Raw genomic sequence first — 13,353 nt, forward strand, 5'->3', positions numbered from 1 at the left:
TTACCATTTATTGCAAAAATGAGATTAAAGAGCTTCAACCTCATTAAAAGCCCAAGTTGCATTGCCACAAATGCTTACAAATGATAAAAAAAAACTAAATATTTTCATAAAAAACTGACAAAGAAACACATTATAAGAGAATATTGGAAAATTTTCAACATTTTGACATTAACATTCTTTCGAAAAACGCATATTTTTGAAATACTTTACTATTTGGTATTTGTGTCAGTATTTCCAACAGTTTTAGTTCATGGAAAAACTGCTTAGAAATACCTCTGCATCAAATTTGCAGCTGCGGCTGCGTTTCTAAAGACAATTTTCTTATTACAACTGCGGCCGGGCTACCAACTGTTGTCACTTTAATTACCGCGCTGTGTTGTCTGGCTATTTGTTGTGTTTTGTTGTTGTTGTTTACTAAGCGGTAACTCTTGTCACTTTAATGGTTTTTGACCTCAACGCACCATGTAAATACGCGCACACATTCTGATTTTGTTATTATTTTCGTTAATTTGTGTAAACAGTCGCGGACGCAGTCAATTTGCGCTTTTAATTTACTGTGTGTTGAAGTTTGTTGCTTAAGTCTTTCGATTATTTGCGCATATGCGCCTACAAACGTTTAGGCACTTAAGGCTTGTCGTCAAATCAAAAAGTGGGTATCAAGCATTCAGCGAACATTGACTGAAGGTGTAGACATGTTCTGTAATTACGTGACATTGATTGTGTTTACTGTTAAGCGATTGGGTAAAAATTTGCCAAATTAGTCAGCAATTTATTCGGGTACATTTTGGCGGAAGGTTATTGTGGGCTCCATTTTTATATAAGAGAGAACTATTACACGCAAATATAAAAACCTTAACAATAACAAAGTTATGGAATTGTCATATTTAGTGAATTGCATTGAAAGGTGAATTGAAATATATTTCGAAAAAAATTTTAAATATTTTTTTTTTCATTTCTAGTCTGTCGTAAAAGTTATAAAAGAACAGAATTAGTGAATACAATAAAGTTTGTTCCATTTAAAGTTTCCCTACTTTTTTAAAGAAAAAACACAGTTCCAAAAAATTAAATGGGGAGTAATTATTATCATTCGAAAGAACATTCTTTAGCGCTTATATTTTGAAGATTATCCCTTTTAAATATTGACCTACGTTTCAGATGGGCCATCCGTTGAGTCCAATTTTCGATTACTCGTTCGAGCATCTCGATTGGTAACTGGCGAATCACATGCGTGATGTTTTGCTCCAAAGCTTGAATCGAAGCGGATTTGTCCACAAAGATTTTAGACTTTACATATCCCCACAGGAAAAAGTCTAATGGTGTGATATTACATGTTCATGGTGTCCAATCGACCGGCTCCAAATGTGAAATTATCTGCTCACCGAAGTGTTTTCTCTATTAATCCGTAATTTGATCCGATGTGTGAGAAGTGGCGCCGTGTTGTTGAAAACAAATGTTACCGAGATCACGAGCTTTGATTTCAGGTATCAAACAGTCGGTTATCATGGTGGGATATTGGTCGCCATTGACAGTTACGTTCCCACCGGCATCATTTTTGAAAAAATATGTGCCGATGACTCCACCGGCCCACAAACCACACTAAATCGTTGTTTTTTCTGTATAAAATAAAATGGCAGCTCTTGAATGTCCTCAGGTTGCTCTTCGTCCCAAATGCGGTAATTTTGCTTGTTTACCCATACCCATTGAGCCAGAAATAATCTTCTTGTATTCTTCATAAATCGAAGCGATGTCGCTTGGGAAGATGGAACAGGCTAATCTCAGCTGCTATAGTTTCTTCACTGCGTACTGGGCGTGATCTATTCGGTGGAATATTATCCAATAATGTTGGGTGATGGTGTTGCGAATAGTATGCTTAGTGAGCCGATTATGTCGACCATAAGTTGAGCGAAGCGCGCGGAACTTATTCTCTTTTGCATGTCATTAATCGTCGCTGGCTTGTTGGCATAGACCACAGAAATAGGAAATAGTCTAACGGCGTCGAATCGCATGACAGATACGGCCAATTGACTGAACCATTTTATGAGATAACACATTCACCAAACTTAGTTCTCGTAAAACGATTGTGACATTCGCTGTATGGCTGGTGGCGCCGTCCTGTTGGAACCACATATTGTCTAAATAATGCATATTTTGTTTATTGACGAAGCCATTCAGCCAGAAATGAGCGTCATCGCTGAATATGATTTTCCAATGAAAATCCGGATCATTCTCAAGTTGTTGCTCAGACCAATTCACGAACATACGACGATTCTGGTGCTCAAGCGACTTCAGTTCTTGCGTCAGTTTGGTCTTGTACTGAAGAGAAATGTCAAAAGAGCGGTAAAAATATGACGTCTTTTACTGTCCCTAGTTTACTCTTGAAGCTGTTGAAAAACTCTACATATGTATATATACTAATTTTACTTGAAAGAGAAGAAGTTATATTAATAATTGTATTCATTAATTAAATTTTTTAAAATCATAATAATTTTGTTTACTCCTTGTGTCTAGTCTACATAGGTAGTTGTTTTGCACCATAAGTATTTATAAATATCATCAATATTTTTGAGTGTATCAGTAGCTGATGCGCGTGACATACATTTGACAGTGCAGCCCAGCATTCGTCATAAACCATGGAGAATTAGCTACCTACAGTTTAATGTTCATTAACAAATTCGTACAAATTAATGTATTCCATAAATGCAAATAAATTTGCATAAAACCAAGAGTATACATACATACATTTTATATAACAACTGCCTAGACTCCGTGGTTTTTCATTCCAACTGCTGAGTGCTCGATAAACGCTATGGGCTTGATGAAACTAGTAAAAAATTGCTTACAAATACTAATTTATTTTGACTTACACAACAATATATTCACAAATGCATATAGTATGTAAATAAATAAATATACATATGCTGAAAATATTTATAAGCAAGTGCAAACATCTGTAAAGTTTGGAGTCTCTTAAATAATAAAAAGTTCCGCTGAGCAAAAAACTGCTTTGCAACATTAAAAGTTTCATATATTTACGCCTATATGCCAAATAAACAAAAACAAATACTGTAAATTGCCTGAGGCGTAAAACAAATATATGAAAATTGCATATGTCGCTGCGATGTTGCAAGCAAAAAACTTACAACCAAGTAACGTGAAAAACTTTGCTAATAACCACAATCACACAAGCTCACAACCACAGGCGTTCCTCAATCATTGCTTCATTCTAGTTAGCACATTTAGCTTTTATTTGCTTATTTGTTTTAGCGTGTATTTCGTTTTTTGTTTCTCTTCTGCTTTATTGCCAATATCCACAACCTACTCAAAGTGCCGTGAGTTATTGCAATTTATTGTTGCCTAAATAACTTTATTGTAATCGACTGTGTCTATAATTGTTGTTTGTTATGAGCTCATCAGCAGTTGTCATCATTATCATCATATTGCAAGCAATGATTGCCTTAGCGATAATTGCTACCTTCAATGATGCAGCACAACGTCGGCGCTTTTTTCTACCCTTTTCTTCGCCGCTTGACACAAATGTGTTTTGATGCATTAAAAAAATAATCAATATTGTGGCAAAGTTGCCAAAAAGAAAAAATTAATATTTTACAAGTTTTTATTGTTAACGACTACAGGTCAATTAGCAGAATGTAAGTAAATAATTTTTAAAAAGTATGTACCTTTAAATAGTTGACTACTGACAGCAATAATTTTGTTCTCGTAATTTGCAGTTATATTACTAAATCAATAATGGATGTAACAAACTTAACAGTTGTAGAACAATAATATTATATTCCATAAAACAATAACATATATTATTTCAAAAGAAGAAGTTGAAAATTATATATTTTTAATTATCGAAGTCGTATTTACTTTCTTTAAGGTTCTTCCCTTTCATTATTTAAAATATTTTTTTTAAACATATACGGTCTCTACTTTTGAAAATGAGCGTGAAAAAATACTCAATTTAGGTAGAATTTTCTTGAAAAGAAAGAATCGTTGGTGAATACTTGAAAAGGTCTCTATTAATTAATTATAATTGTCTGCACACAGCACCCGCTGACAAAGCCATAAAGACGCGACAATTGCTATCATACTCAGGCAATCTAGGCTTATAGATGACTATAAGCTTGACCATAAGCCCTAGAGTAGTTAAGAAATGTCTAACATTATAATACTATGAGCAATAAAATGGTAAATTGTCGGCCCACAATTCCGGCTTCTTTCTACAAATAGCTTCGCGCAAACGACGCATAACACTCAAATAGTATTCTTTGTTGACAGTTTGTCAGGTCGGAAGGAAGTCAAAGTGCACCACACCTCGGTAATCGAAGAAAACTGTCAACATGACCTTGATTTTTGACTTGCTTAAACGTGTTTCTTTCGGCTTCGGCTTAACTTTGCCATAATATTCGGTCGATAGATCGTTTGTTTCCGGGTCGTAGGCATACAAGGTGTGTTCCAAAGTAAACAGGACTTAGAAATAAAAAACAAAACAAACGGTTTTTTCGGCAAAAGCAGTTTATTTTATTCAAAATAGTCTCCTTCTGCTTTAATACAGCTTTTTGCGCGGCCCAAAAGCATGTCGAACGAGTGTTTTAGCTCGTTGGCCGGTACGACCGCCAGTATGTCGGTGCAAGCCTTTGTAATGGCCTCTACGTCTGGATAACGCTTTCCTTTCATGGGCAAATGCATTTTTCCGAAAAGGAAGAAGTCGCACGGTGCCATATCAGATGAATACGGGGAGTGGTTAATGGTTAAAGTGTGTTTTTTGGTCAACAAATCGTTCTTCGAATGTTGGATTCCGAGCAATTTTTGTTCGTCAGTCAATTTGAGCAGAACAAAACATGCACACACCTCTCGTAAGCTCAAATGTTTGGTCAAAATGCGATAAATCGATATTTTGGAGATGTTCAATTCCATTTCCATGAATTTCAATGATGATTTCGGCTGATTTTTGATGAATTCACGCACAGTTTCGATGGAATTTCCGGTGATCACGGATTTTGATTGGCCCACATATTGATCGTCATTTATATCCTCATGACCACTTGGAAAACGTTGAAACCACTCGTGCACTCTGCTACGGGATAGACAATCATCGCCATAAACTTGTTTCATCAACATTGAAATGTTTCGGTAAAAGTTTTACCAATTTTAAAACAAAATTTAATGTTGGCTCTTTGTTCGAAGCTCATTTTCGCACCGATAACACAAATATACTGACACTTAAAACTCAATAACTTCACTTCCAATTTAATGAAATGTCATGAAATTCTCACTGGACAATCGATAAAGATAACAGATTCTAACACACCAGTCGACATATAAATGACGCCACCAGGGGGTGCTAAATTCAAAAAGTATTTACTTTGGAACACACTTTGTAGTTCCAAGCTTCAGCGTCTGTAATAATATGTTTTATGACATCCTTGCGGTCGAAAAGCATTTAAAAATTTTGTGATTTTTTAACCAATCATGCTTTCCCCTCCCTTAGGCCTAAATGATCTACCACAATGATTTTCACTGCTCTTTTTTATATTCCAACGATGCCAGTAAGATCACTGACTGAAAATCGTCGATTCCCAAGCACCAATTATTTTATTTTATTGTTGTGATGATCAATACCGAACGTGCGTATATTTGAAAATATTTTCCGAAAATTGTAAGTTGATCTGTTAAAGGCTTCCTCCACCTATTTTCAAAATCGGTGTGGAAAATTTCGCCGTATTTACACAATCTTTTTAGACATATGTATGTATTAGTCGGTAACGATCAAATGAGTAAAAATTTTAATAATAATTTCGATTTTTTCGGAAACCGCCATTTTGTCAAAATTAAAAATTTTTACTTTTATCATTACATAATTATATGTATCTATAAATATGAGATAATTTTAAGCAGGACTCTCCTCCCTGCCAGACACCTTTTTTGGATACAGGATCAGGAAAATTTAAAAGTTTTCAAATGAAGTCACCGAATATTAAAATACATACAAGATAGATTTTCTAAACGCACATTATTTTATTTATTTATTAAATAAAATTATGCTTTTAAAAAAATTACCGACCAATGCCTTTTTTTCTGACAAGGAAGTGGATAACCCGCCAAAGTAATCTCAAAGAAAATATTAAATCGGAAAAATTTTTCGAGAATAAAAACTTGTAGTTTCTATGTAACAATAACGTATGTATGTATTTATGTACAAACAAACATATGCTTTTATAACTGCACTTCCATAGCGTCACACTTGAGGGCTTACAACATTTCCTCAAATGCTTTTTCAGTAAGATTTCCAACATTTCTCCATATTCACCATTTTCAACATTTACAATGTAACATAAATGCGAAAAATAAACGGAAAAAGTAAATGAAGAAAAACCTCCACAATGAAACAACTGGCTGGGCCAACAAACCACTGTTTTAATGGTGATAATGATAAAGGTACTGCTTTGAGGAATTACTATGATTACATTGCAGCACGCGGCAATTAAAGTGCCACAAGTGCAACAAACAGCGAATGCCAAGTAAACAAATGCTTTAAATGGCAGGCGTAGAAATGATGATTGACCGCTTGGTTGTCTATGGAAGCGCTGCGGTAATGGCTATTTGTATCTCTGTTTTGTGCGCTGGAAATATTTGAATGATTACGAATGGCAGCTGGAGCGTTTCTCTGTATGTGTGGCAGCTATTAATTGTAGGTGGTCATTGCTGCTTTTGCTTTAATGTAACGTGCCTTGGAATTTTAATAACTGTTCTGAGTCATAATTCATTTGCGAAATCGGTACTGAATAATTGTCTTAGTATATATGTTGACTAAATTGATTATTCCATTGATTATCTTATTGACTTTCTTGGAATTCTAGTGCACATTGCATTTGCACACCAATTTATTCAGAAAGTTAATAGCAAGATTTCCCACCATTTTATTGGAATGAATATTACACATACATATATCATGATAATAGCTTTTGTTATTAAAATATATATGAAAAGATAACCGCAATTAGAAACAAGAAAAATCGTTAACTTCAACAATATATTCGGAGTTTTTAAGAATGCCTTGCACAATAACTTATTCCAAATTTCACAAGGATATATTTTCAAATAAAAAATTCTTCCATACAAGCACTTGATTCCGATTGTTCAGTTTGTATGACAGCTATATGCTGTAGTGTCCGATATTGACGATTTCGCCAAGAAGAAGCTTCTTTGGCACAATAGGACGGGTAAAAACTTCAGATCGATAACTCAAAAACTGAGGAACAGACATGGCTAAATCGACCTAAAATATACTCTTTCGGTTTTTTTTTTGTAATGTTACATTGTGAAAGTTATCTAAACTAAGATACGTTATAACTCATAATATTATTAAAGATTTGGAAGAAAAAATCATGGGCGCCGAGGCGGCATAAGGATTGAATTTAGATCAAACAAAGGAATATGATTGTAAGTGTTACAAATGTCGATCAAGACCTTCTAAGCTGGTTGCAATTAAGCTGGGTATATATTCACTATTAGAAACGACTGGTGCGCTGTTACCAGCTCGGCTATAACCGCGTAAGTGGAAAAGTTTTGAAGTTTTTAACACTTTGAAGAAAACAACGGAGTCCCTGTAAAATATACATATATATATGCATAAAAAGCTGATTCGATTTGGCAATATCTGTCTTTTTTCGATTCGTCTGTTTGCATATACGGCAACTATTTAGTCTCTTTCAGGGTCTTTTGAGATATCGAACTGAAATTGCACATTAGAGCATATAGCACCATACAATCTGACCGTTCAGGATCAAGTTCTTGTCTTGAACGTTTTGTATTTGTGAATGGCGTTCGACTTGAGACCTTCGCTGTTATGAATCCATAGTAATGGGGAAAATATTTTTCGTTCGCGGTCCTAAGAATTATTTTGTCAACAACACCAGATGGCTCGATTCGTTTTCCGCGCCGGGATCTTCAAAGTTCCATTCCCCAGTACAGATTGGGGTTGCAGACTCCGATGAGCTATATTATCTGGTCCGGCTGCGATGGTATATCCGGAATGGGATATACACTACTTCCTTAGCTTCGTGCTAAACCGCTCCAAAATTCGCTGTTGCGGCCTTGTCGCTCAACATTAAAATCTCCCATATTGATTTGAGCCTGGTACCATCCGGCATCTGCAGCACCACATTAGTTAATGCAGCTTGCACTCATTTCTAATGGGCTTTTTTTTCTCCTGAGAGGTGTCCCTCATCCAGCACACCAATGATAATGCAGTTCCGCGCCTAACGGCCTAGCCTTTTCAGCTGACCTCTGTCGCTTGGCTGCCACTGCTGACGTTTCAAGTATAAAATTTGGCAAGACTGCTCTCGTTAGCCTCTCCTTGGTTGGCGGTTGCAGCTTTTCTCAGCAGGTATGCAGCACCTCGTCTTTCGCATTCCTTGCCATCACTGGATCCTCTACCATAAAACTTGGCCATCCTCTGGCAAATGTACTACTAGCAGAGTACTTTAGCAATCTCCCTACCTCCCCTGCTTAGCTGCAAAATTTTGGCAATTACAAGTATATATGTTTTAATTACATATATACATACTATTTTTTCTTAATCAGCAATTAATTTTGTTTAACAGTCATGCCATCATTAATGGAATTAATATTAAACAACAAATAAACAAGCATTAAACAAAATAGCATAAATAAGAACTAATTCCACTCCCCATAGTTATACGCGCACAATTTAGACAAACCATAATTACACCTATAATTTTCCCGATTTTCTAAAACAAGAAGTTATCTGATTTGGTTGCATGTCGGCGATTTCTCAGCTGAAACCCAATAATAAATTAATCGACGTAGTATTTTGCACCAGCATTTCCTTACTTACATAAAGCACTTCCTTTTGATTTTTTGTCTCATAATTTTCTATTTTTATATTTTAGCGTACCGAGGAGCGTTCGATACAGCTGGCGGTGCGTGTACACAAAACGCTGGAATTGGCGGATGATAAATTTTATGTGATCACATGCGGCAAATCTGGTTTTGGACGGTAAGTAGACATTAACAACAACAAAAATTATTAAAAGTAATATTCACAATCGGATTAAATTTTATGACTGAGAATTACTAGTATTTATTGTCTTATGTAATATTTGAAGTTTGCATGAGTACGAAGCAATTATCGTTTTTTTTTTTTTTTTCAAAAAATTTCATGTATAAAATATCGCATATTTTTAGTTATGGTTAACTGGTAACGGAAGTTGTCACATAAAGAGCTAATTGTAACCAGTGATAAGTTACATTTTTCATGCTAACTTAGGCGTGCACGTCGACAGGCAACGAGATCATGAAATTACTGATTATGTCAGCTTCGAACAGTATTACTAGGTATAGTAAGTTGGTCACAACGCTTGTAACCCCCAAAAGGTAAAATCGGACCATATAAAATATATATATACCCCATAAAATATACATAAATGTCAGAATGACGAGCTGAGTCGAAAGCGTACTTGCCCCTGAGTTTTTTATATTTCGCCGATATCAGACCATTATAGCTGCTATACAAACTGAACAAACTGAACAATCGCAATTATATAGAGTATAGAAAACTTTTTCTTTTGACGAAATGTCTTCAAGGATTATTGATTATTATTCAAGATATCCGTACAATCTCGATCACTTTTTGCAGCTATAGAGGCCAAATGTCAACAATAATTCCAAATAGTTCTCTGCAAGGCGCTGGACTTATCTGTGCAAACAAGGGACCTCACATAAGCGCAGTCCTCGATGCGAGACAAAGCGCGCACCAAAAGTAGCCTCTAATATTATTATTGGATTATTTCGTTGAGTGCATGATATATATCGCAGTCTTGCTGAAGCCCAATCAGGCAGGAAGAATTTATTAACCAATGTACTAAACGTTCCCCATTGACTGTAACGAGCCGGCTTTATTTTTGAATAAATATGTACCAATGATTTCCTCTGCCCATAGACCACACCTAAAATTGCCTCTTTGAAATTATAACGGTATCTAAAAATAGACTTGTTCAATTGCGACTATTTTGTTTAATAACATACCAATTCGACTTAAATTTGGCTGATCACTGAACAAAATGCTCCTGTGAAAATCGGTATCATAGCCCATTTTGTTTGGTCAAGTTGCGACGCGTTTGATCGTCGTTCAGCCTCGATTCTTGCAAGAGCTGATTTTTGTAAGCTCGCAAACTAAGATTCATCCGCAAAATCCAATCTCAATTGTTGCGCGCCATGGCGGATGAACTCATTCTGGACTTCTTCGTTACTCTACTCCACGGCATCAATAGTTTATTTGGTGAGCTCTGAACGGCGCCTCCGAGGATACGATTTATCCACTGGAGTAAACATGGTACCAAACCAATTCGTGGTTGCTCGAATTACCAACTCTGCTGGTGGTGCCGAATATGAAAGCAGCCGGTGACGTGTAGAGCGAACCGAACAATTATTTTGGTTATCGATTTGCGAGATTTGTTTTGAAGTAAGTATGTTAATTATAAAATTACAAACCAAATTGAGTATGAATCAAGTAACAGTTGTGACAAAGATCGATTTCGAAAAAAGTGTTGATTCATTGAAAACATTACGTTCAAAAAACACAGCCCTTATTACGATTTAACAGTCCACTTCGTCAATGATATCAGTTTGTAGCAAAAATTTAAAAGAATTTCGATATATTTTAACCATCAAGGAACATTCTTAAGCGATGTCCAATTTAAGCGTGACCATATAATTTGGTATAACCACTGTACTCAGTACTCACAAAAATTTAGTGACCTTTAAAACCAATCAATACAGCAAAAAAAATAAGCAATAGCTACAGTCTTTAAAGGTACCATAGAGAAAGTTTTACCAACCAGCAATAAATTTAAAAAAACACACATATTTTTCCCCCAAAATTTTAAGATTATTTAACTTTCGATTATATTTCGGGCTGCAAGAAATTATTTCACTAACATTATTACCGCCACAGCAAAGAAAATCCAATTGCATATCAAGCAAATTAGTTTCGAATTTGTGCAAAACAATTAATCGGTTGTCAAACTGGTTGTTAAGCACCCGGAAATCAAAGCATTTCTTGCTTAGACGAAAATGTCTCATTATATATGATTATGGTACTTAACGAATCGCAAGTGAAGCACCTTCAGCTCACTTAGTTGTCTAATTGAGTTATTATGTTTTAATTAAATTAAATTAAAATAATATAATTTTTTGCGCTGCTTAAGAGAATCCTTGATAACTCACGTATAATACATATGCATACATACGTATATAACATGTATATAACATGGATATATTTGATATACCATACATATAAACCTATAAACCTACAAACGTCAAAGCGTGTTCTTCGCTTTTATTTTCCTTGTGTTATGTTTTACATAAAATCCACATTATTATTTTTTTAATACATTTTTAATTATACACATCGGGCTTCTTTTATGACACTTATTGAGTACTCGCCATTCTTATCCAATCTACCTATATAAAACAATAATCTTTTTCTTCTTCTTTACTGGCGTAGACACCGCTTACCCGATTATAGCCGAGTTACAATAATATTTTTGCAAAAATAAATCACTGATTTCTCGAAACAGCTATTAGCAGAACAAGGTTTCGATCCTCGGACCTCTGGGTTATGGGCCCAGCACGCTTCCACTGCGCCACTCTGCTGCTTATCTATCACTTGGAAAAGAACAAACGCTTTTCGCTGAGAAAGAAATATATTCACACATACATACATAAATAAATATGCATGTATCAGAATTCATGTTTCAAAAATCCTCGCTGCAAATAGAAATATTTTACGGAACTAGTTCTGCAAGTGATATGTGGTTGAAAAGACAGATTTTATTATCTTGAAGTATTTTTTTGTACATAACTGGATCAAGTGAATGTGAAATAAAATACTTCATCATATACAATATATATTTTGGAAAATCATTCAAATTCCTATTGATTCTTTCTTTTCAATTACTTGTTCTTTTCCAAATTGATGTCTACCTGAGTCCATCCCTCAGAAATTCGATTCATAAATTAGCCAACAGGTGGTATTGTTGCTGAAAATTTTCCGAAAATCTTATTTGAATAGTTAACATTTGTTTTGACTTTTGAAACAGTTCATTTTCTAAAATTGTATCGACAGTTGACACTGTGTTCGCAGCATTTTTTAGTTTTTATTGTTACAGAAAACGATTTGAAGATGCAGAGAAGGTCTTTCGACAAAGCTATATATTAAAATACAAATACCAAGTCAAGACTGAATACTATAGTTACAAGAATAAGGTTTATTTATCGAAAATAAGTATACAGTTACCCGAGTACTCTTTGATTACTTTAAGAATACTAAATCATTATCATTCTTCTATTTTAGTAGGGCGGCTTAGTAAGACCACAGCTTACTTGTACAATAGTTGTTGTTATATCTTTAAAATATTTGACATTTCACACAAAGCGTATTCAAAATTATTCTTTAGAATATCTTTAATAACATTGATTTTTTATATCTAATTTTACTTATTAAAATATCACAGACAAATACTTGAGAATTAAATAGCTCATTCCCTAAAATTATGGCAAATTACCAAAATAATTATATGCTAGAGAATTGTAACGGGTTTTTCAATAGAAACGCTATAAAGTAAACCGGTAGGGACAGCAAACGACGCCATATTTTTTTCGCTCTTTTGACGTTCTTCTTCAGCAGAATTTGCCATTTCATCATGGAAAGATATACGAACCTACAATGAGTTGATATTATTAAAATTTACTGCTGAAATTCGGTGTTAGTGGCCTCGACTTTAAGAGCGCTACATCCAATTTATGGTCGTCATAATCGTCCGGTCAGATCAGCAATTGATTGTCTAGTGGAAAAATTTGAATCCACAGCCACAATACAAAATGTTCCCGTGCCAGTGCCCTTGGCGCTAGCACATCAATGGAGGAAGACTCAAATCAGTCCGTCACACGTCGTTCTCAAGCGTTGGGCATCTCTGTGACGTCGTTGTGGCGAATTTGTGAAAAATCTTGGCCGACATTCTTACACGATCAAACTGATGCAAGAACTGAAGCTGCTTGAACACCAAAATCGTTTATGTTCGTGAATTAGGCTGAGCAACAACATGAAAATGATCTGGATTTTCATCGAGAAATCATCTTCAGCGATGAGGATGATTTCTGGCTGAATGGCTCAATAAGCAAAATATACGTTATTGGTCAAGCAGCAATACCCACGTACTCCATGAGTCACCATTGCAACCCGTAAAAATTACGGTTTGGTGCAGCTTATGTGCCGGTGGCGTCATTGGCCCGTACTTCTTCCGTGATGATCAAGACCGACACGTT

General features: G+C 35.2%; 1 protein-coding gene and 1 non-coding gene across 9 annotated transcripts in view; one reads left to right on the forward strand and one right to left on the reverse strand.

The window, feature by feature from the left end:
* LOC126750964 (uncharacterized) overlaps positions 1 to 13,353 on the forward strand; it is a 109,768-nt gene that overhangs the window by 81,305 nt on the left and 15,110 nt on the right. For all 8 annotated transcript variants that reach the window (XM_050460833.1, XM_050460838.1, XM_050460834.1 and 5 more), the window contains exon 4: positions 8,919 to 9,025. In XM_050460833.1, the coding sequence (XP_050316790.1) occupies positions 8,919 to 9,025 (107 nt within the window). The remainder of the gene's footprint in view (positions 1 to 8,918; positions 9,026 to 13,353) is intronic.
* Trnam-cau (transfer RNA methionine (anticodon CAU)) lies at positions 11,611 to 11,682 on the reverse strand. The gene has a single exon. It is a non-coding gene; the product is annotated as a tRNA-Met (tRNA).

This window comes from Bactrocera neohumeralis, chromosome 2 (assembly GCF_024586455.1).
Source record: "Bactrocera neohumeralis isolate Rockhampton chromosome 2, APGP_CSIRO_Bneo_wtdbg2-racon-allhic-juicebox.fasta_v2, whole genome shotgun sequence".
Lineage (NCBI taxonomy): Eukaryota > Metazoa > Arthropoda > Insecta > Diptera > Tephritidae > Bactrocera > Bactrocera neohumeralis.